The sequence below is a fragment of the Schistocerca nitens genome, chromosome 6 (assembly GCF_023898315.1).
Source record: "Schistocerca nitens isolate TAMUIC-IGC-003100 chromosome 6, iqSchNite1.1, whole genome shotgun sequence".
NCBI lineage: Eukaryota > Metazoa > Arthropoda > Insecta > Orthoptera > Acrididae > Schistocerca > Schistocerca nitens.
In genome coordinates this window covers 315,282,269-315,306,128 of record NC_064619.1, presented here as the reverse complement: position 1 = coordinate 315,306,128, position 23,860 = coordinate 315,282,269, and the positions used below count along the sequence as shown (strand labels likewise).

Sequence of the window (23,860 nt, the reverse complement as noted above, 5' to 3'; positions counted from 1 at the left end):
GCTACATGGTGACATACATCTTAGCAGAGAAACATTAACAAAACATAGAACAATCTGCATACCTACAGTTTACCTAGGATGAATATCAAATAAGATAAATACACTGTTTAAATCGACATTCATACAACTGGCTCTCTGTACAAATAACACTCTTATAAGGAAATTACGTTCAGCCACAACCAAATCTCATGATATGCCACTTCTGGAATATGTAACTCTCACAATTTCTGTGTTGGCCAAACTGGACGAAATTTTAATAAGAGATTTAAAGAACACACTAGAAACAGTGACAGCAATCTTTCAAGCTTCTATTTACATCTGAAAACTCAGCACCATAAAGCCGAGGAAACTGAAACTGCGTTAGAAATATTATGCAAAATTCCGAAAGGACTTATTATGAACATTGCCGAAGAAATGGAAATTTACATTCATACAAGGGAATATCCACACGAAATTTTAAATGTACACACATATTTTAAATATAAATACTATCTCGAAAACTTTATTGGCACAATAGAATACGAAAAGACATTGTCTTACGCTAAACAAAATTGACACAGACCACAGCTAAAATTTAGAGCAACCTAAGAACAAAGTAATGTAACATCATGTCTGGTAAGCTATATATACTTTGTTGACATATAGTAAAGAACTGTCAAAACTCAGCTGTCAAAATATATGACAGAGACATATTTTTACATTTTGTAAGTTCAAAAACTAATATTTTAACCAAGACATCACAGAAAAAATTTACTATAGATGCAGTATGGTCGTCGCTTCCAGCTAGTCGCAATTGTAAACACAACAGACTCGATTTACGCAGAGATAATCTTACCAATGTTATTTTCGCTGATCGCTTGATAACAGTAACAACCCGACACATGTCTGTCTTGTAAGCTATTTAAAGAAATATATTACGTTCTTGCAGCTAGTTTTGGAGCATACATTTTCATTATGTCTTATACTGAAGTATACTATGCTGTGGGCCCAACGGAACGAAACAGATTCTTTGGTTTTGTGAGAGATCCTTTAATAATATTCTACAATGGTAATCGTTAAAGGCTTCACCCATTGCCCTCTTGACGGCCAAATGTGTTTCCTTCAGCAGTTCGCAATCTCTAGTCCTATGCCTTCTCTTACATTTATTATGCAGTGGTCTTTGTTTCTTTAGAAGTTTTTTTACAGTGAATGCACACCATGCGCGATATGGGACGCTATCCTGTTGGCCGTCTTTCCTATACCCACCACCGCGGCCACGAACGATTACATCGCTGCCAATGATATGCAAACATCCCCTCTGCGGAGCTCCAGGGGCGGATCTACTTAAGTTCAGACATCGAGGCACAGATCCCATTTTTTGTTGTTTGCCATTTCATAACATTTACAGACTTTCATAACGCTCAGGGCTCGTCATTTATGGAACAGTCGTTATATTGAAGGCTGACAGAATTGTAAACCTTTGTATCTGGCTATATTTCAACGTTCAAATCAACTGTCAGCAACTGACGCTGCAACTACAGCCAAAAGATTTACTTATTACTTTTACTGTTTGATATTAAATGTAAAATAAATTAATATCTGAATTCTCCATTCTCGAAGCACATCTGTTCCTCGCTCCTGTATTCACTAAAGAACCACAAAGCGTGCAAAGGAAGTTACAACATATTGACGACGAGGAATGGGATTAGAGGAATAAGGAGCTTTGAACACCAGACTAGGACAACTTTTTCTTTTTCTTTCTATTGAATTGTTTTGTGTGTGTACGTGTGTATGTATGTATGTATGTGTGTGTGTGTGTGTGTGTGTGTGTGTGTGTGTTCACACGTATATTAAGTTGACATAAGTTGAAATATTCAAGCTGAGATATTTAAGGAATCGTGGCAAACAAGGGGGAGAAACATTTAAGTGCTGAGTAGTGTCTACTATCTCTTGTTCAGTTTCAGAGTCAACATATATCAAAACTGCTGTCAGCAGCTTCTTGCCTCGTACAAGCACTTGTGGACCAGCAGCAAAAGGCACCAGAAGCTTACGACGGAGTTCAGCTACCGCCTCTGCTCTTCTGACAGATCGTTGAGAAGAAGGAAAGATGATAAGAGTACGTAGCACAGCTGCATCAACACTCCGGCGCCTACAAAATCGAGGTGAATCATGTCGTGCATTTTCTTTTCCTATACAGGAGCGTACACGTACCAGCTATTAGTGAAATTATTTCTCCTCGGTGAGTCGCAAACCCAGCCCAACGATATCACAATTGAAAGATTAGACGACTTATTTGGGAGTCAATTACACGTTGTCGCTGCTCTGTATAGTTTTTCCCACACGCACAGCGTCGTAGTGATCAATCCTACAAAGAATGGATTACGGAATTGCAGGTCATGACTATAATCCAATTGTGTCTGTGGTGCAATTGTCAGGATGAATTTCTTCGCGATTCGGTTATTCTGAATCTATCAGACCAGAGATTGATGGCCGATATTCTAAAGCATCGCAACCCTAGCGTCAGGGAACTAATTTATAAATGCACGCGGAGTTCTGGACACAGCGGAGCAAGATTTCTTCCTACCAGTTATCGCATCACTTGAGACAAACAACCCATGCCCCAGCCACAGCCATGGCCCCAGCACTCGCAAATCAGCGCCGCGTAAACAAGGCCGGACACAATTACACAAAGCGTTTGCCGCACCGGTGCAACGCTAATTCCACTGCTTCAGCTCCGCACAAAGCGAAGTCGTGTGTGAAATGCTATGTCACCCGTTACCTGAAGGCAAGCTGAATGCAATTTTTGTCATCGAACGGGACATACAAAACCGGTCTTCCTGCGAAAGACTAGAAGGCCCTCCTCTGATTCACGCGGGAATAATGTAAAGTAATGAAAAGCAGGAAAAAATGAAAATAAATTTCATTTCATGTTCAGATTCTGCCTCGTCCTGCTCAAAGCTCAGACAAGCGAAGATATAGGAAACGGACACACACGCGTTCAGAGCAAATACCACACACTTCAAGTAGGCTCTCCAAGTCTCGAAATTCACGAAAGTGCTCTAGCGCGCATGTGGAAACGGAGAATAGTTTTTCGCAGCACCAAATGGACAACAGTTATCCGAGAAAACGCCGAAAACTGTGGATTACATTGCAAATTTGTAACCAGTCAGTGCCTTTTCAGTCAGACACCGGAGCTTCTGTGACGTTGCTTAACCTAAATACGTGCGAAAATACCAGCCAACCACCTTCGCAAACATTAAATCTGCATCTCATCGCTTAAACAGCGCAACAACGTCAGCATTCCAGTGCTTGGAACGTGCCACTGAATTGCAAAATACCGAAACACGACGATAGAAGTATCTATCACTGTAGTTCGCTCACGCTTGAGTCCAAATATTTTCGGCAAGGATGCGTTTAATTCCTTCGAATTGGACATACAGGGAATTGTGCATGCCAAAAATTTCCCATGCCACAATTCAACAACCTGTTATAAGTATCAACATTTGTTAGACGGTACTCTGGGGTGTGCAAAAGATTTCCACGCTTACATTACGCTGAAAGCTAATGCGCAACCCAAATGCATTACACGACGACGTCGGCAAGAAATTCAGCGACTGGAATTTGTTGATCTCTTAAATCCTATTTCGGCAAGTCAGTGGGCAACAGCCTTTGTCATCATTCGCAAACCAAATGGGAAGATTCGTCTTAGTAAGGATTTCAAACGCACAGAAAATTCAGACAGTTATTGATTCCCACCCGCTCCCACATATTGAGAAAATTTTAGATCCCTTAGCGGCACGATAGTTCTTCTCAAAAATTGATTTTTCAGACGCCTATCTTAACTTACCACTGGACGACGAGACAAAGAGAATTATTGTTGTGAACACTCACATAGGCTTGTTTGAATATCAACGCATATCTTTCGAATGTGCTTCCGCGTCTGCGTTGATTCAAAAATTTCTCGAACAAGTAACGTCGAAGGTGCCTTCTTGTTCTAACTACCTTTACAACATAATCATCTCTAGACAAATTTTGGAACAACATCTTTAAAATCCGGACTGCCTTTTTCAAATTCTCACTGCGGCGAGCCTCGAGTGTAATTTGCAGAAATGTTCTTTCCTCCACACAACGATTGAATACTTTCGTAGGACGGATCATCGACGCCAGTGGCGCTCGTTCTTCAACAAAACGTTTGCAAGGAATTCAGAAATAGCCTTCTCCTAAGAATTTACATGAACTGCAAGCTGTCCTCGGAACACTGACTTTTCACATGAAATTCATTGCTAACATGGCGTAAATTGCCGCGCCTGTGAACCGCCTCAGACGTCAAAATGTTCCGTTCCGTTGGACAAAAGACTGACCAAGCTTTTCAAAGACTGAAAAATGCACTGCTTAATCAACATTGCCTTATGCACTACGATCCGCTCAGACCTCTTGTGATGGCTGTAAATGCCTCGTCCCATGGCGGTTTTGTCCCACAAATTGGAAACACAGAAAGCCCCATCGCATTTGCTTCCAAAACTTCGAACAGAGCTCAGATTAATTATAGTTAGCTGGAGAAGGAAGCCCTGACTATAGTACCGGTATATACGGTGTCACAAAATGTCGTCATTACTTGTACGGCAGAAAATTTTTCCTGATCTCGGACGATAAGCCATTGCCTGCATTGTTTCACCAGTCGAAACAAGTTCCCGACAGCACTGCGGAAAAGCTTCAGTGCTGGTCGCTATTATTGTCAAATCACCAGTATGAAATTGTGTACCACCCGACGGCGTAACACGCAAACGCCGACTATTGTGTCGTTTACTTTTCGGCACACTTGCATTATTTGACGAAGCGGAAGCTTCCCGTTTACATATTGATTCTTCTCCCGTTTACATATTGATTCTTCTGATTCGCAAGCGCTGGATTCTTTTCCAATTGATTCACGGTGGATCGCACAAGGCTTGGAGCATGACCAGTCACTAAGATTACTAAAAAGTTACACTCGGAGAGGTCGACCGTGCTCTCAAAAATATATTCCCGATAAAAAAAATTTAAAAAAAGCCTCTGAGCACTATGGGACTAGACTTCTGAGGTCATCAGTCCCCTAGAACTTAGAACTACTTAAACCTAACTAACCTAAGGACATCACACACATCCTTGCCCGAGGCAGGATTCGAACCTGCGACCGTAGCGGTCGTGCGGTTCCGGACCGTAGCGCCTAGAACCGCTCGGTCAGTCCGGCCAGCTATTCCCGATCCCTTAGTGAAAAGGTATTTTGGGCAACACAGCTGTTTCCCTCTTGTGATTTGTATAATTCTGCTTCACACGCCTAACGAACGGACGAGAGTGTTAACCACGCCTCGTTGAAGCAGCAAGTCACTGTGGAACAATTCGCACTAAGTAGCAACATTGGTACGTGGATTGGTTGAGTAAGCCAATACGACTTGTGACGGCGCGCTGTCGCACATGCATGCACGATCAGGCCGCTCCGCGCCTAAAAATTCTCTCCTGACTACGTTCTGATACTGAATGGCAACGCCTCCATTTAGACTTTGCTGCTCCCATTTGGCAAACACATTGGTTGATTATGGTCAATGCATACAGCAAATACCCTTTTGTTATAACAATACCTTCCACGAATGCCACCAGCACTATAGTGGCGCTTCTTTATGTATTTTCTCTCGAAAGCTTGCCACAAACAACTGTTCTTCACATTTGACTTCCTTTTTCTTCAAAGGAATTTTGACAATTTTGCAAACAAAATAGAATACAGCATCTCAGGCCAGCACCATACCCGCCACAGTCTGATGGCGAGACCGACCGTTTCGTTGGAGCATTCAAGACGCAAATGTCAAAAGTTTGAGCTTCACATTCGTGTGATGATGCCTTACTCATATTTTTGATTTCATATCGTACTTTGCCTGCACCTGACATGTCGGCAGCATGAGGACATCACAGCTTGCTGCATTTGCTGCGTCCTTACCGCTCTGCTCCAGCTTCAGAATTCCCCACAAAGTTTCACTCGAACGTCAGAGTTCAATATCGAGGGTACAACAAGCCACAGTTGTGAGAACCTGGCGTTCTCATATCAGCCGGCAGTATGCAGCACACCACTTACGGCTGCGCAGGCACGTACCAGCGCCGCCAAAATCATGTACGGCTCCTTGAATTCAGTAATCCTGCCGCAGATGAAACTGTTTCAGCTTTCCTCACTTCACAGTCCGGCCGCCGTCCTACGCAGCATACCGAGCGGTGCCTCCACCCGTGGCCGTCTCGCCGACGGAGGTCGACGCCTGACCACCTGCGACGCCATTGCCATCAACACCGCAGATCGCCTCTCCCATGGTCATCGACTCTGTCACCTCGGCTAGTCTCCGTGGCCGGGACCCTCTGCAGCATCCTCAACGCTCCTGCGTGTCCCTTCGGATGCGACCTGCGCCTGGTTCTCTGGGGCAGTTTCCCTGGCTCTTGCAAGACGCAATGTCGGGACGCTGGTTGGTCTGCTATGCCGCCACTCAAGCAATCAGTCTAATCAATGTCCACGACACAGGCGTCCCCCAGTACCTTCAGAGATGGGTGGGAAGAGATGCGGTATCGTCCGGCATCCGGTCGGCTGCACTTAGAATATGTGCGCCACCAGTAACGCCGCCGTGTTTCCTATAGACGCCATCGCGGTATGAGGGCGCTGCCACAATTGCTTATGCCGCTGACAATGATATGGAAGCATCCCTTCTCTGGAGCTCCAGCGGCGGTTCTACTCAAGTTCAAACACCGACTTCTTTTTTTTCCAGGGGGTGGGGGCTGGGGTCATCAGTCTTCTCACTGGTTTGATGCGACCCGCCACGAATCCCTCTCCTGTGCCAGACTCTTCATCTCGGAGCAGCACTTGCAACCTAAGTCTTCAATTATTTCTGGTGTGTTCCAGTCTCTGTCGTCCTCTACAGTTCTTGCCCTCTACAGCTCCCTCTATTACCACGGAAGCCTTAAGAGATGTCTATCATCCTGTCCCTTCTCCTTGTCAATGTTTTCCACATATTCCTTTCCTCTCCGATTCTCCGCAGAACCTTCTCATTCCTTGCCTTATCTATCCACTTACTTTTCAACATTCGTCTGTAGTAACACATCTCAGATGCTTCGATTCTCTTCTATTCCCGTTTTCCCACAGTCCATGTTTCACTATCATACAATGCTGTGCCCCAAAAGTACATTCTCAGAATTTTCTTCCTCAAATTAAGGCCTATGTTAGATACTAGTAGACTTCTCTTGGCCAGGAATGCCCTTTTTGGCAGTGCTAGTCTGCATTTTATGTCCTCCTTGCTCCGTCCGCCATTGTTTATTTTGCTGCCTAGGTAGTACAATTCCTTAATTTCATCTACTTCGTAGCCATCAATCCTGATAAGTTTCGCTGTTCTCATTTCTGCTACTTCTCATTACTTTCGTCTTTCTTTGATCTACTCTCAATCCATATTCTGTACTCATTAGACTGTTCATTCTATTCAGCAGAGCCGGCCAGAGTGGCCGTGCGGTTCTGGGCGCTGCAGTCTGGAGCCGGGCGGCCGCTACGCTCGCAGGTTCGAATCCTGCCTCGGGCATGGATGTGTGTGACGTCCTTAGGTTAGTTCGGTTTAATTAGTTTTAAGTTCTAGGCGACTGATAACCTCAGAAGTTAAGTGGCATAGTGCTCAGAGCCATTTGAACCAACCATCTATTCAGCAGATCATTTAATTCTTATTCATTTTCACTCAGGATAGCAATATCATCAGCGAATATTATCGTTCATATCCTTTCACCTTGAATTTTAATTCCACTTCTGAATCTTTTTTTTTATTTCCTTCATTGCTTACTCGATGTACAGATTGAACAGTAGGGGCGATAGACTACATCCCTGTCTTACACTCATTTTAATCCGTGGACTTCGTTCGTGGTCGTCCACTCTTATTATTCCCTCTTGCTTCCTGTACATATTGTATATTACCCGTCTCTCCCTATAGCTTACTCATTTTTTTCAGAATTTCGGACATCTTGCACCATTTTACACTGTCGAACGATTTTTCCATACCGACAAATCCTATGAAAGTCTCATGGTTTTTCTTTAGTATTGCTTCGATTATCAACCGCAACTTCAGAATTGCCTTCCTGGTGCCTTTACCTTTCCTGAAGGCAAATTAATGGTCACCTAACACATCCTCAATAATCTTTTCCATTCTTCTGTATATAATTTCTGTCAGTAACTTGGATGCATGAGCTGTTAAGCTGATTATGCGATAATTCTCTCACTTGTCGGCTCTTGCAGTCTTCGGAATTGTGTGGACGGTATTTTTTCGAAAGTAGATAGCATGTCACCAGACTCATACATTCTACACACCAACGTGACGTGAATAGTCGTTTTGTTGCCACTTCCCCCAATGATTTTAGAAATTATGATGGAATGTTATCTATCCCTTCTGCCTTAAGCTCTCTTAAATTCTGATTCTAATGATGGATCCCCTATCTATTCTAATTTGATTCCTGTTTCTTTTTGTACCGCATCAGACAAATGTCGCCCCTCATTGAGGCCCTCAGTATACTCTTTCCTCCCATTCGCTGTCTCCTCTGCATTTAACAAGGAATTCCCGTTTCACTCTTAATGTTACCACTCTTGCTTTGGCGTTTTGACTTTCCTGTATGCTGAGTCTGTTCTTCCGACGATTATTTCTGTTTCGAGTTCTTCACATTTTTCATGCAGCCATTTCGTCTTAGTTTCCCCGCTCTTCCTAATTATTTCATTCCTCAGCGACTTGTATTTCTATGTTGCTGAATTTCCCTGTAAGTTTTTGTACTTCCTTCTTTCATCGATCAACTGAAGTATCTCTTCTGTTACCCACGGTTTCTTCGCAGTTACCTTCTTTGTACCTATATTTTTCTTTCCGACTCCTGTAATTGCCCTTTTAAGAACTGCCGAATCCTCTTCATCTGTACTGCCTACTGAGCTATTCCTTATTGCTGTATCTACAGCCTCAGTGAACTTCAAGCGTATCTTGTCAGTCCTCAGTATTTGCATATTGTTTCTTTCTGACTAATCTCTTAATCTTCAACCTATTCTTCATCACTACTAAATTGTGATCTGAGTCTATATCTGCTCCTGGGTAAGCCTTACAATCCAGTATCTGATTTCGGAATCTCTGCTTGACCATGATGTAATCTAACTGAAATCGTCTCGTATCACCCGGTCTCTTTCATTATATACCTCCTCCTTTTGTGATTCTTGAACAAAGTATTCGCTATTACGAGCTGAAGTTTATTACAGAACTCAATTAATCTTTCTCCTCTCTCATTCCTTGTTCCAAGCCCATATTTCCCTGCAAAATTTTCTTCTACTCCTTTTCCTGCAACTGCATTCCAGTCCCCTGTAACTATTAGATTTTCATCTCCTTTTATGTACTGTATTACCCTTTCGATATCCTGTGATATACTTTCTCACTCTCTTCATGTTCAGCTTGAGACGTCGGCATTTATACCTGTACTATCGTTGTCGGTGTTGGTTTCCTGTCGATTGTGATCAGAACAACCCTATCACTGTAATGTTCACAATAACTCACTCTCTGCCTTACCTTCCCATTCATAACGAATCAGACTCTTGTTACACCCTTTTCTGCTGCTGTTGATATTACCCTATACTCATCCGACCAGAAGTCCTTGTCTTCTTTTAATTTCACATCACTGACCCCTACTATATCTATATTGAGTCTTTGCATTTCCCTTTTCAGATTTTCTAGCTTCCCCACCACGTTCAAGCTTCTGACAGTCCGTGCCCCGATTCGTGGAAGTTATCCTTCCGTTGGTTATTCAATCTTTTTGTCATTATCACCTTCCCCTTGGCAGTCCCCTCCCCGAGATACGAACGAGGGTCTATACCGGAATCTTTTGCCAATGGAGACATCATTATGAGACTTTTTCATTTACAGGCTACATGTCCTGTGGATACGCTTTGTGTCTTTAATGCAGTGGTTTCCATTGCCTCCTGCATCCTCATGCCGTTGATCACTGCTGATTCTTTCGTCTTTCGGGGCAGTTTCCCACGCCAAGGACAAGAGAGTGCCCTGAACCTCTGTCTGTTTCTTCGCCCTCTTTGACAAGGCCGTTGACAGAATGATGGTGACTTCTTACGCTGAAAGTCTTTGACTGCCAATTTTGATTATTAATCAAAATTTAAGCGGTGGCGGATTTCGAACCTGGGACCAATGACGTTTTTGATTACTAATCAAAGACGCTACCCTCTTTTTTTATTGCTGATCACATTTTTGTTCTATATTGTTGGTTGAATTTGTTCGGGGTGGACGTCCGATGACATACATTCAGGTTCTTCGTTGATCGGTTCACTCAGTTTTTTATTAAAGAGGGGAGCTAACCCTCTGAGCGAACACGCTGAGCTACCGTGCCGGCGATCATTTTGTTCGTTATGGTTCGTTGTGTTTCGTCGTAGCGGACGTCACATGACATCCGCCGAAGCTCGTTGTTGATCTTTTCACTCAGCTTTTTATTACAGAGGGCAGCCAACTTTCCGACCGAACGCGCTGAGCTACCGTGCCAGCAAAATTTTAGAGTTCAGATGAGTTTTGAACTCACGACCCTCCATGCAACAGTCTAGTATCATAACCACTGCACCACGGTGACTGTGCTTGAATGGGCTCCTGAACAGTCTGTTCTAGGTAGGTCGCATACAAGGCATTAAGCAATGTTTCGTAGGATGTCTTGTCACGCACACCAGTTACAAAACTGTAATTTTGCCATTGGATTGTTGGATGCTTAAAGTCTCCGCCAAGGATAATAGTATGGTTGGGGAACTTAAACCTGGAGGTTTGGAGTCTGTTGGTCGATAGAAGGATCCGAATATGAATTTGTGTCCACCTTTGATACTGATCTCTCATACATTTTCAACTTCAGTCCCTTTGGAAGTGAGCTTCAATTTCAGGCTTTAACCAGGTTTGCATACCTTGTATAATGGATCATTTCAAACTCTGGTTCTTCGTTGTAAATGCTTCGGCAGTTAATCACAAGAATTTTAATACTCTCGCCTGTGCTGCGTATTTCTTTGTATCTTATACTGGCATTTCCGAGTTCCCTATAGCTAACCTTATCTACACTGGTTGGAGAGTCGCCTAATCTAAAAAAACCTTTGTGTGCACCTCACAAACAGTCAATTACCTTGACAGCCTCTGATGTATAGTGCACACATGGCCCGTTTAATGGAATTGTGCAATTCTCAACCCTATGGCAGGAAGTCGCAGAACCTTCGAAGTCTTTGGATCAATCCTTCCACTCGACTCAGAGCCAGGAGGCCCCGATTGTTTTGGGGACAATGCTGCAAGTCGTGAGCTTCGTTAAGACAATGTGTGCAAGGCTAATCTTCTCAGTCTTCTCTGCCAGTAGCTGAAATTATCCTTGTATGACTTCAGTCTGGACGATAGGTATATTTTTTCTGTTGCAGAGCAGAAGAGTGATTGAGGAATAAAATATTGTTGAAACCAACTGGGACAACACTAACTGGACCACACCCCTCCAGTACGTGACAGTGACGTAATCAATGTGAACACTCGGAAGGGCCGAAAGACGTACAAACAAGTAGTGAGCTTATTGCCTCAGACTGAGGGAGACACAGTGTCAAGAACACCTGATTTAGCATCTTCCCAACAGTGCAGAACGGACAAAGTGATATTTTGTCAAAGGGGCTAGATGTAGTTACCACACCTAGGGACGATGCCAGCCCGAAAGGCTGCAAACTTTGTATACAAGGACACCCAGTAGCTCTGAAGCTAAACATTAGGCAGCCAAGAACGATGAATGGTTCCAAAACAGGAGCACAGTCGGACACCAGTACAGGGGCATCGTATGATCGACTACTATAAAACCCCCGCCTACCTTCCGCTCACTCTCAAAGTCTGGCCACTCAATCTGCATCACTGATACCAATGGAAGGCCAACTAGTTTTAGGATGCCCTGGTGAATACGACGAAGTGTTGCCAGCCGCCGACAGCTTGGAGTCCACTGATTGGAGTCCACAGCCATCTGGCTGTGGAGGAAACTTCAACTCTGTGAGCTACATACCTGCCACCCACACCCTGACTACCTAAAGACGAGGGTCGGGCCGATTTTCCGTGGACGAATAACCGATCTGCCTATCTGGGAGCAGTAAGCGTACTGCCTTACTAGCTGTATGCTGGCACCGCCTCTTAGGCTATTCTCCATGTCACAGTTGGGTCTTCTGCCTACGCGACATCACCCAGGAACTGATAACAGGGGCATGCAGATTATTGTGGCCGCGCCTAAGCGCAGCTGCTCTCAACGAGAGCGCTGAGACTCCGACAGACGTCCACAGCAACGCCAGGCTGCAATGACGCGCCGGCCGCCGCACCCTCCGGCGACGGGGCCGCCCCATTGACCTGGGGCTGCGCCAGCAGATTCCTCGCCGGGCGCTGACACACTATCCTTTGCCTCTGTGCAACGTTCCCGGCTTCAGTTCCAGGCCGAGTCGGGGATTTTCTCCGCCCTGGGACTAGGTGTCTGTGTTGTACTTATTTCACCATTCGGGAAAGTGGCGAGACTGGACAGTGAAAAGATTAGGAAATTGTGTGACCGCTGATAACCAAGTAGTCGAGCGTCTCACAAGCCAATTACTGTCATCATCATCATCATCATCATTATCATATCATCACCTGTGCAAGGCGAGCTCAGCATGTCCGCTGCTAGGCCGCTCTGGGAAGAACACAGAGTGACTGTAAAACTCTCGGAAATAAATGCTGTTAACTCAATTATGTCTTATTAGTGCTTTGGAGCAACACAGGACCCCACTTCCACTGAGTACACCTGGTGTCCGCATCGGCAGTTTTCATCAGAAGTACATTTGAACTACAGAACTACTGACGATTAATTGACCTTTAGCCTATCGCATTTGCCTCGTCTTGACTCACGACACAGTTGGTTTCCGAAACAGGTAACGTTAATCTCACTGCCACAGCATCGTTTTCAGTGAAAGACAGGACCTCAGACTTGTTGCTGAGAGGTTTCTGCCCCTGCCTCCTCTGTACGGGGTGCCAAGGTCTACTACTGATTCGCCACTCTCACTCTAGTGGACTAGTAGCGATAGATCCCTTATGTCCTGTAGAAGAGACAGGATCACAGGAGAGGATAAAACTTGAGCTACCTTTGGTATCTCTGGTACCCGACTCTTAGGAAACTTCCAATGGTTTAACAATAAAAAAATGTTCAAATGTGTGTGAAATCTTATGGGACTTAACTGCTAAGGTCATCAATCTCTAAACTTACACACCACTTAACCCAAATTATCCTAAGGACAAGCACACACACCCATGCCGGCCAGAGTGGCCGAGCGGTTCTAGGCGCTTCAGTCTGGAACCGCGCGACCGCTACGGTCGCAGGTTCGAATCCTGCCTCGGGCATGGATGTGTGTGATGTCCTTAGGTTAGTTAGGTTTAAGTAGTTCTAAGTTCTAGGGGACTGATGACCACAGATGTTATGTCCCATAGTGCTCGAGCCATTTTTGAACACACACCCATGCCCGAGGGAGGCCTCGAACCTCCGCCGGGAGCAGCCGCACAGTCCATGACTACAGCGCCCTAGATCGTTCGGCTAATCCCGAGCGGCAGTTTAACAATAGCCAAGGCGATTTCCAGCTGCTTACGGACGTCAACTTACTCATCCCCTGTTTGAGATCAGTATTCGCAGTGGGGCTTGATTGCGGCTTTTTCAATGTTTTACAAAACAGTAAACAAATAACTTTAAAATCAGCCTGCGGTTTCTCTTTTAATTGTACATCTTTTGCGCTAAAAGTATTACTAATTCCCGTTAAGAACTAAAGGAATTATTGCACGAAACGAGAGTTCTGTTCAGGGAATAGAGAAACATGGGATAAAAGTTACTAATTACCTAGATCGTTTTGGAGGTTATAATCGCTTACAAACCCAAAAACAGCGTTACATTTTGGTACATGCAGATAATATCCGATCTGGATAAATTCAGGTGCTATTCGTTAACGTGTAGTACATGGCTTTCTTAGCAGGATGGTAATAGTCTTACCACTTTTCTGGGCACTTTCGCAACTAATTTAGGAAATTCTGTCTTATCAAATAAATACGCCGCCCAGAGAAACAACGAAAAAAACGAAAAGGAATCTAAGTTGTTGCTTTACCGACAGCAATCGTCGACTTCATCTGACACACGAGGTAGCAGAGTGATAGGACACGGTGAACAGAACAGAAGGCATGACCAAGCACATTCTCTCATTGGTTATTGCTGTTTTATGTACACTGTAAACAGATAGCTGTCAGAGAACGTTAAAATAAACAAGTCGGTTCCTATTTACGCTAACATGAATGTGTTGGCCTACTAATGGTACGAGAAACACCCTCAAAGCATCGCAGAACTACACTGCGCAACCCAATTAAAGGATCATTTTTTCGAAACCCGTTAAATATCTCCTATTCCGACGAATAACTTTGATGTTTGACTCAAAGTTGGCTGCAACCTTCCCCTGTAATGATGTAAATGTGGGGCGCCCTGCGACGTCACCCTGAGTCTCGTCGACGCTTCGAACAGCGATGTGGCAACAGCTCAGAAGTTCGTGTGGCGTTGAACGTGGGTTGATAATGTCACGTTATCACCAAATTTCACCACAGCTCTTCCCAACGACACCGTAGAGTTGTCGTACGATGCGGTCGTCACAGCCCCTCTTAACTCTTTTGACGCCTCTGCGATGGTCAAAACCGCGACACCTAGCGTTGAAACCACGCGCTGTTGTCATGGTTGGCCGAGGAAAACATTTCAGACATACCGCCGCTCAATAGAAACGAAAAGGCCTCATGGAGAGGCATAAAGGGCGTCAATGACACCATCCCTTTCCTTGGGGCGTTGATTCCCACACATTTCGCAGTCGTGATGGACGGTTCGCTGTGTGATGGGCAATAGGAAGACTTTCTTTACAACCTTAGACACTGTTGACACCTGCGGACGTTTTAACCCTTCTCTCTGGACAGAAGCTGCATCCCCACTAAATTCCCGGCCGGGCTGGAGATTATCTCTGTCCGAGGACTGCGTGTTTGTGTTGGCCTCATCATTCCATCATCATTCATTTAAATGACTATATTGCACTGTGCACAAATTGGGAATGTGTACGGGCGCTGATAACTGCGCAGTTGAGTGCCCCCCAAACCAAACATCATCATCGTCATCATCATCCCCACTGAACATGATCGCATCTCTTTGGAGCGCAGCGAGACCACAATTTTTACTCTCGTGTACAGGTTGGAACCACTACAAACTGTTCAAAACCGTTCGACGAAACTTGAACGTGATCTGAAGCAGCAAAGCGTCCTTATGCTTTTTCAGTGTTCCTGTTTCACACCCCCTTGTGGCGTGATCACAGAAGGGTGCGACATTGACACACACAGGAATAAAACGGCGAAGGGTCCCTCTACGTTTCCCTAGTTTGCAAAACCTTAGGTGGCATCCGTTCACATTCATCCAATATTTTAATAATGTGCCATTAAAGAGAAAACCTGCAATATACTCCTAGAGCCTGCAGGTAGGCAACTGGCCTCACACAAATCAAGTGGCGGTGAACCTGCAGGCGCCTCAGGCTACTCGTAAAAACACATTTTTAAAAGTCGCAATAAATGCGGGTAGTTGCTATCGAGTGTTTTTTGGGACTGGGGGATCTTAGAGGGATGTGAAACAGGAGCACTGAAAAGCATATGGCTCCTTTGCTGCTTCGAATCACGTTCAAATATCGTCAAATGGTTTTGAATCGTCCATATTGGTTCCAACCTATCCACAAGAGCAAAAATTCTGGTACTGGTGCCCTCCAAAGAGCTGTGATCATGTTCAATGGCGATGCAGGCCTATGAGTACATACAGAAAGGGTGAAACGTCTGAGGGTGTTAGCATTATCAAAGATTGTCGGAAACATCTTACTGTTGTTTTTTGCACTGTGAACTGTCGTTTACGACGTGAAGAATGTGGGAATCAACGTCTCGAGGAAAGGGGTTATTTTATTGGCACGCTTTGTGTAACTCCCTGAGGCCTGTTCGTTTCGATTCTGAATGGTGGTGTGTCTGAAATTTTTTCCTCGGCCATGCATAACAACATCGGGTGATTTCAACACTGGGCGTCGCGCTTCTTTCCTCCGTCGCAGAGGCATCAAAAGAAGGGATGTAATGTGTAAAAGAGGCGGTGCGATGACCTCTCCATCACGTGACACGTCTACAGTGGCATTGGTCAGAATTTTGTTGAAATTTAGTGCCTTTTTTTCGCAAGTGTGGATACCTTGCTGTTTGAAGCGTCACCGAGCTTGAGGGCGCCACACTTCTGAACCATTACAGAGCAAGGTTGTAGGCACCTTTGAGCCAAATTTCAGACTTATTCCTCTCAGTGGGAGAGAATTACGGTTTTTCGAAAAAGTGATTCATTAATTCTGTTGTGCAGTGTATGTTCGACTTGAACTACACACTCCACACACTACAGGTTAAACACCTCATTGTCCAATCAGTGCACTCGACGCCTAGCATCATTTGAAAAATGGCACTTGGGTCCCACTCTATACACCTCCAATCATCTATAGCCCAGTTTGTTTCCCCCACTGTGGAGTGGCCTCCTGCGTGGTACCCGACTTGAACAGTCGACTGAATGCAGTTCTCTCCCGAAAGTTAGCGCTGATATTGGTTGACATGTATTCACTGACAGCAACAATTCCTGTAGGTTTCGAAATCAGTTTTCAGTGACAGGGCGTGACACTAATCTCGAGTCCATGTTTGTTAGGATCTTTCTACGACCACCGTTGTTAAGCCATATTACGTGACTGCAAGTGGTGCACCAAACATAGTAGACACGTTTGAGAGTCTGTGTTGGTACACCAACAAATCTGGTACGTTTATTCATGGTATGGTCATCAATAAGTTCAAACAAGATAGCCCTTTTCTCTCATTAAGTCACGTCTCCACAGCGAATCATTTTATTGTGTTGGTACCACACAACCGACTCAGGTACAAACCACTTTACTGCCGATACCTAAGTCAGCGTTGAGGGTTGACAAGACCGCCTGATGGCAGTTCTATACCATTAGCATTCCAAAGAGACCAGTGTCCTCTTTTTAGGGGGTGACCAGTACTTTGTCCGGTGTGCTAATTTTGGATTGCTTTTATACATCGTAGAATCAAATAAGATAAGAATAAATGTGACTGAAGAATATCACTTTCAGCTCAACGTCAAGTTACTCGACGAGAGTCAAGAGCAAGTCACTGACGGACGAAATCCCAGGGATATTCAATGGAGCGACTGGCTTGGCTAGGGAACAAGTGGTATTTGTGTTACACAGCAGAAATGTTGAACATCCAGAGCAACATCTGAACTGCTAGTGTCCTCTTGGTGTTATGTCTACAACTTTGCTTCCGCCGTTTTGCAATAGTTGGCAGTATCGGTATGTGGTGGTGCACGTGGTAGTTCGTACGTGTCATACAATAAGGACAGGCATTTGAAATATAACGCCTTCAAAATATTAGGCGATTTGTGATAGCATCATAAAGTTATTACTGATTGCTTACGTCAACTCGTGAACCCAATTTTTGTCATTTGCGGTTAGTTTTAAAACAAAATGATGGGAACATCTATGGTGAGGCACCTATTCGCGAAAGAACGTGCAGAGAATGGTTTTAACGCTTCAAGAACAGTGATTTTGACGTCGAAGACCAACATGGGGGGGGGGGGGGGGAAGGAAAGGTTTTCGACGCTACTGAAACTTACGGAAACAATAACAGGAAACCGTTTTCGAAAGCAACTGACGCATTTGATCTGAGCACGAAAGACAAACGGCCACACTGCAGCGATAGACATGAAAAAGTAGTTTTGCAACATGACAATGCTCGACCGCATGTCGCAAAACCCATCAACACATACTTGCAAACGTTGAAATGGGGAGTCCCAACCCCCGCCGTATTCTTCAGACATTGATCCCTGTGACTACCACCTTTTTTTTATCAATGGCTCACGGCCTGGCTCACCATACTTCCGGTTATGTGAATAGGTGCAAAATTGGATCGATTTCTGGATCTCCTCAAAAGACGCCCACTTCTTCCAGGGTGCTTGTGGAGCAATTTGTGTAACTGAGTCATTTGCCACGTGCTGAGGACTGTCACCAGCAAACTGGGGTGCATGTGTGACAGCCGAGTTGCACTGGGTCGCCACCGGCCTGCAATCCTGCATCAACTCCCCAGCGTCACCCATCCTGTACTGTAAGTCGATATCACATGGAATAAGATTCTCCATTAATCTACTTGCTGGCTCGAACGACGACTTCCTTGCACGCTCTGTCAGCTGCTAACCGGCTGCCTGCAGGGAGCTGTCCGCGTTTTGCTTGATAGATTCGGTACTATTTTCCTTGTAAGGTTCCCTGAATTCTACCTGCACTGGACAATCAGTAATCCTTTTTGAGGTCTAACGTGACAGCCTGCAGGGCTGAAACTGTCAGACAACGCCGGTTAACTCTTCAAATGAAGAAGAATTTCACGTGCCCACCAGCCGATCGGCAATCTTTCTCAAACGGTTTTAAAGAATCTATTCGAAAATAAAATTGATTCTCTCACATCTTCTAGTTTTAGTTGTCAGTTTCATGATGAACTACTATCATTTCGTTAAGGATCATAGTTATTGGGATTTTAGAGAGTAGGTAAAGTACTGCAAGAAGTTCTTAAAATTTGCAGTGAGAAATATGGGTTACTATGAATCAACATTTGGTGCATGTTACAACATATGTTGCTGCATATGAAACGTGTATAACATATTGAACCATTCTTTAAACTTGGAAGGATATCGCTATCTGTCTGCATTCTAGACAAAATGGCGAGAAAATAATATTCGCTTTATCCCTTGTATCTCTTAAACAATTTAAGATAACAAAAAAATTTTTTGGAAAGTGGTAGCATGCAAATAGGAGATTATTTTGTCATATTATTAACATGCTAAACTTCCATTTCTAAAACGAAATTTAAGCAACCACAAATTTTTCAGTGAAATGTAGTTTTTAAGGGCTTTCGATAGCTAGTGAAACGAGAATTCTTGTGAGTTTTGCAACAATATAAGTGGAAAAGTTACACATTAATTTTTATACTGACAATGGGCTTTTCCATAAACTAACGGCCTATTTTCCACTCAGCTGTTAGTTTAATAATAAACAATACAGAAAGCAGTCACCTCAAACAGATGAGGGGCTAAATAAGATGACCCACACAAAAATAACTCCAGCGGAATAAAAATTTGAAAGTTACAAGAATTGATAACCACAGCAACTAAAATTAACGTACTTACCATTTTTATCCCGAATTTCTCCCCGGACCTTGACATGTACTGGTTCAAGCTTGTCCCTTGCCTGTACACAAAGATTATGTTTAATGACAATGGAGAGCAATTCGATTACATATTAGAGAGACAGTAGTGCTCACGCAAGCCAAGCTGACACTCAGTGCAGTGACTGATGGGAGAGATATATTATCTCTCATTACCGAGCAGATTGTCAACATGGTTTGCGTAGGCAAGATGTATTGTAGAGCAGCCTCAGATATAATGAAATGCTCTGCCTGACAAAAAAATTGAAGCACCCAAAGAAGCAAACGAAATGAAACTTCACGGTTTGAGAGGGTGTATGATGTTATTTCACTGATTAAATATCGAGTCAAATTTGCAAAGAACTTGGCAGTATGAAGTTGTGGCCCCCTGACCCAACTGCATGGACTGTTTCAGTTGCGAATAATGTCATAAAGTTCTTTTATTCTCTTCTTAGGCAAGCTGGCTCACAATTGTTTAAACGCTATTTAATGTCCCTGATTCTGACATTGTGATGGAGTTGACGTCTGGGTTAGTCCCACATATGTTCTATCAGCGACAGTTCTCAGGATCTGTTGACCCCAAGAGTACTTCAACATCACACAAACAGATCGTAGAGACACCTATCATATGTGGAAGAGCATTGTCCTGCTGGAAAATGGCAACACGATACTGTCGCATGACAGGTAGCACATGAGGACGCAGCATTTCCGTGGCGCACTATGCCCTCAGTCACTACCAGCCATGAGCCGAAGGCATACACAATGGCTCCCCACACAACGGCGCCAGGAGTAGCACCGCTGTGCCTCTTCATAACGATGGAAGAATGAATCCTCCCCAGAGATCGACACCATACAACCCGGTTCCTTCCCTTTACAACCCCTTCCAGGCGTGGTAACAGCACTAAGCACGAATAACACTAACGTACACTGGTGGCCGTCCTACCTCTTACAGGGAATTGCAACTAATCGTTCACATTCCCGCTGATGGTGTGTGCGTGTATGAAGTTACGTTGACATCCGATCATGTCTTCTAGATGCTTCACTTTTTTGTCGGGCAGTATATCGCGGCGATTCATTAAGTGATTCAGATGCTGTAACACGAGTTAAAAGTAAGCAACACGCATATTCTGCCAGAACGCAGTAGTTCAGACTTGTACACGTAAGAGGACAGCACAAAGTAAACGTAAACAGTACCTATCTTCCTTTGTAAAAACATTTGAGATATAAGATATATTTGTCAGTAAAATTATCAATCAAATGAAAGGGCTTTTATAGTAACTGACTGTGGTTCAAAGATGGTAAGAAATATGCAAATTTTAATAGCATAATTGAAAATCACATAACAGAAACGTTAGAATGACAGCACTATTAATCAGTAAAGTAATATTTACATACGTTTTCTTTGTTTGATGTATTGCGATAGACTGACAGATTTCAGTTGTATAAAAATTTCCGCTACCAGTCACAATAAAAGGTTATTTATTTGTCACACGACCGATTTCGGGCTTGCGCCCATCCTCCGGTGTATTTCCGCTACCATTCACAATAAAAGGTTATTTATTTGTCACACGATCAGTTTCGGGCTTGCGCCCATCCTCAGGTCTCTATACATTCATGTACATGTTTATATTGCTGGAGATCACTGTCTGCTCTGTATGAGCAACATCTTTACACCTGCTGCGTCTAAGTTCTTTGATCACAGCCCACATGTTTCTATGTTAACACAATGTATTTCACGAGTGCACATCGTAATAGTGAAATATGCAGCTAAACTTTTTAAAACTGAAAAATGGGCGTGAAAATGATAATAAGTGTGTAACTAAGTGGAAAAACTTTCACCACAGCGTAACTATAATAATGATGCTTCATCTTTATGTAAGTACTGATATATTTTCGACAAATGCTGCCCTGCCACTTACAATTGTCCCGCTTGTATCTGTTTAGTCACCAGCAAATAAATGTTTTGTATTTATACAGTGATCTCCAACATACATGAATGTATAAACACCTGAGGATGGGCGCAAGCCAGAAACCGGTCGTGTGACAAATAAATAACCTTTTATTGTGACTGGTAGCTGAAATTTTTCTACAACCTTTACAGGAACAGTCACGGAGTTCAACAGCATCCACTATGGATAAAATTCACTGACAGATTTACGACTACTGACGAACTATGTTTGTGACTGAAGGAGAATCAACAGGTGTAGAACCGACTATAAAGTTTGGAAATGAACAGCATGAAAAGACAAAATATTGTTGTAGTAATCTTATCGGAATGAATCTGTAAATTTAAATGAATGGCCTTTTCTAAGATGTACACTAGACGGTTGAAGCATTACAGTTGCAGGGAGGAGTTGAGAGCCTATTTAAGAATGCGCATTACGTGCTTCATGGTTTAAATGTTTTCCAGTTGATTAAAATCTCAGTGAGTGACAGGAAGTAAACTCTTTCTGAGTGGATCACTGCGCAGTTCAACCGAGACATTTTCAAGGCTGTCGCATTTGGAATTGGAGCATCACAAGTGATTCCTGGATTCTAAAACTTTTTGGGAAAGATTAACTTCATGTGAGCATTAGACTACATCGTTGTGAAGAAATTTCTGCTCTGAAGGGGTGCTTTGGACTTAGTCACATTTACAACCAGGGAATAAAACATGAACTTTCAGTTTCTAGTGATACTTAAAATTTTGTGTTAACTTTGCTTGATGCTAGTACGCTGTACTACATGAACACAGGTGTGTGTGAACTTGCACTGTACTATAAATTAAACTCTGGTCTGTGAAACTACGTCGGAAACTCTGGCAGTGTTATAAAACCTATGCCCGATAGATGTTTTAGAATCAGTTTGTGTTATTGGATTTGGTATGATCCGACCGAACTACTACATGCAACCGGGTGTAGTTGGTAAATTCATTTCGCTAGCGCGTTTTGAAATTGCACATTTAATGAATAAGTTATATTTTTCATCCAATTTGTTAACGCTGTACCGTCTGCGCTCCCAAGCTATGGGCACATACTTATGGGGCAGACACCATGAACATTAATTTGCCGACTACATGCATTTTCTGGTAAGACGACGTATGAATGTGAGTGTATGAGACCCGACCCTAAGGCATAAGTGACGGGACATCGCTATTCAGTTGAGGATCAAACATGTTAGTCCAACACCATACAGGGTGAGAACTTTCACTCCCTTACATCCCCATACATCTTAGCTGCCCCATATCAAACGCAGTTACGAATATAACTATTGCACCTTATCGTCATTTCATGTATCTTCAGTGCTCGCAATTAGCCAACGACGTGCAAATGGTCACTGCTACTGCAGTGCAGATCAGGCCTATTGCAATGAATATCCATATATAATAATTATTGTCAATAATCACACCAGTGTAATAATAGCTGAGTGTGTCCTTAACTGACATGTTGGACAGATATGCTGACACGATTGTTCGCTTCAGGAATTCAAGAAAACATTAACAGAGAGAGAAAAAATTTCGTTATAAAATAACAACTGTGAGAGGAAATAATAATTATCAGTATCATATTAGAAAGCATGTAATACCTAGAATGTACTTGCCTTTATAGTCCATGTGACGTTTTCACAATGGGTCTTTCCTTTTGATATAGTTACTGGTCGACTATCTGCTGATCCGTCGCCACTGAACACCATTGTCGCTTCTGGAAAAGTATCGAAAGATACATCTGGCAGAAATATGGACGGCAAAAACAAATTTCATAGTATAGATTAATTGAAAGTAAATTCTTTTTTGTAACTGTCCCACACCACATCCCTCTTCAAAGAGGAATATGACGTCATTTAATTACAGTGACAACAGCTGAAAAAGGTCTGAACCTATAATTACCTAATCTTACATACACTTGTCCACTATTACAGAAGGCACAGGTGCTAGGTAACAAAGAGAAACATGCTGCAGTCGTTAAAACATTTGAGTTTAGTTATGGTCGGAGTTCAAATTCCCATTGGGCCATGGTTCAGCTTCTATGCAAAGCCATGGTTGAGTTATTCAAACAATGTTAAGAGGAGAGAAAATTTTAGTGACTAGGGAAAAAAATCGCAAATAATGTCCCACAGGGTTCATCTTTGAGTCCACTTCTATTACATATGAATGACTCTCCACTTAACATTCATCAAGCAGAACTGGTACTTTTTGCAATTGGTTCTAGTGTTTCACCAAATAAGATTAGAGAGAAAGTGATAGAAGAAATTGATGATGGTTTTCAAAGACTTATTAAGTGGTTCTCAGAAAATGGGCTATACCTAAGGTTTTAGAAAGCTGACAATAGTTAGGTACAACAAGTAGAGTCATACCAACAACTGATGTAACACATGATCAAACATTAGTAAAGAGGATAGCATGTTCCAAAAATTTTGGGTGTACAGATTGATCAAAGACTGAACTCGCAGAAATTTGTTATTGAGTTTCTCAAACAATTAAGTTCAGCTACTTTTGCTCTTATATATTTGCGTCTTGGATACAGTCGAAAATACCTTCTAATATATTTTGC

At 43.2% G+C, this 23,860-nt stretch overlaps 1 protein-coding gene across 1 annotated transcript in view; it reads right to left on the bottom strand.

Annotated features, from left to right (window-relative positions):
• Nucleotides 1-23,860, bottom strand: part of LOC126262652 (integrin alpha-PS3-like) — a 440,796-nt gene that overhangs the window by 222,140 nt on the left and 194,796 nt on the right. Inside the window, exons 13-14 of the mRNA XM_049959421.1 lie at nucleotides 22,911-23,011; nucleotides 19,315-19,375 (exon numbers count right to left, since the gene is read on the bottom strand). Coding sequence (XP_049815378.1) covers nucleotides 19,315-19,375; nucleotides 22,911-23,011 — 162 coding nt within the window. The remainder of the gene's footprint in view (nucleotides 1-19,314; nucleotides 19,376-22,910; nucleotides 23,012-23,860) is intronic.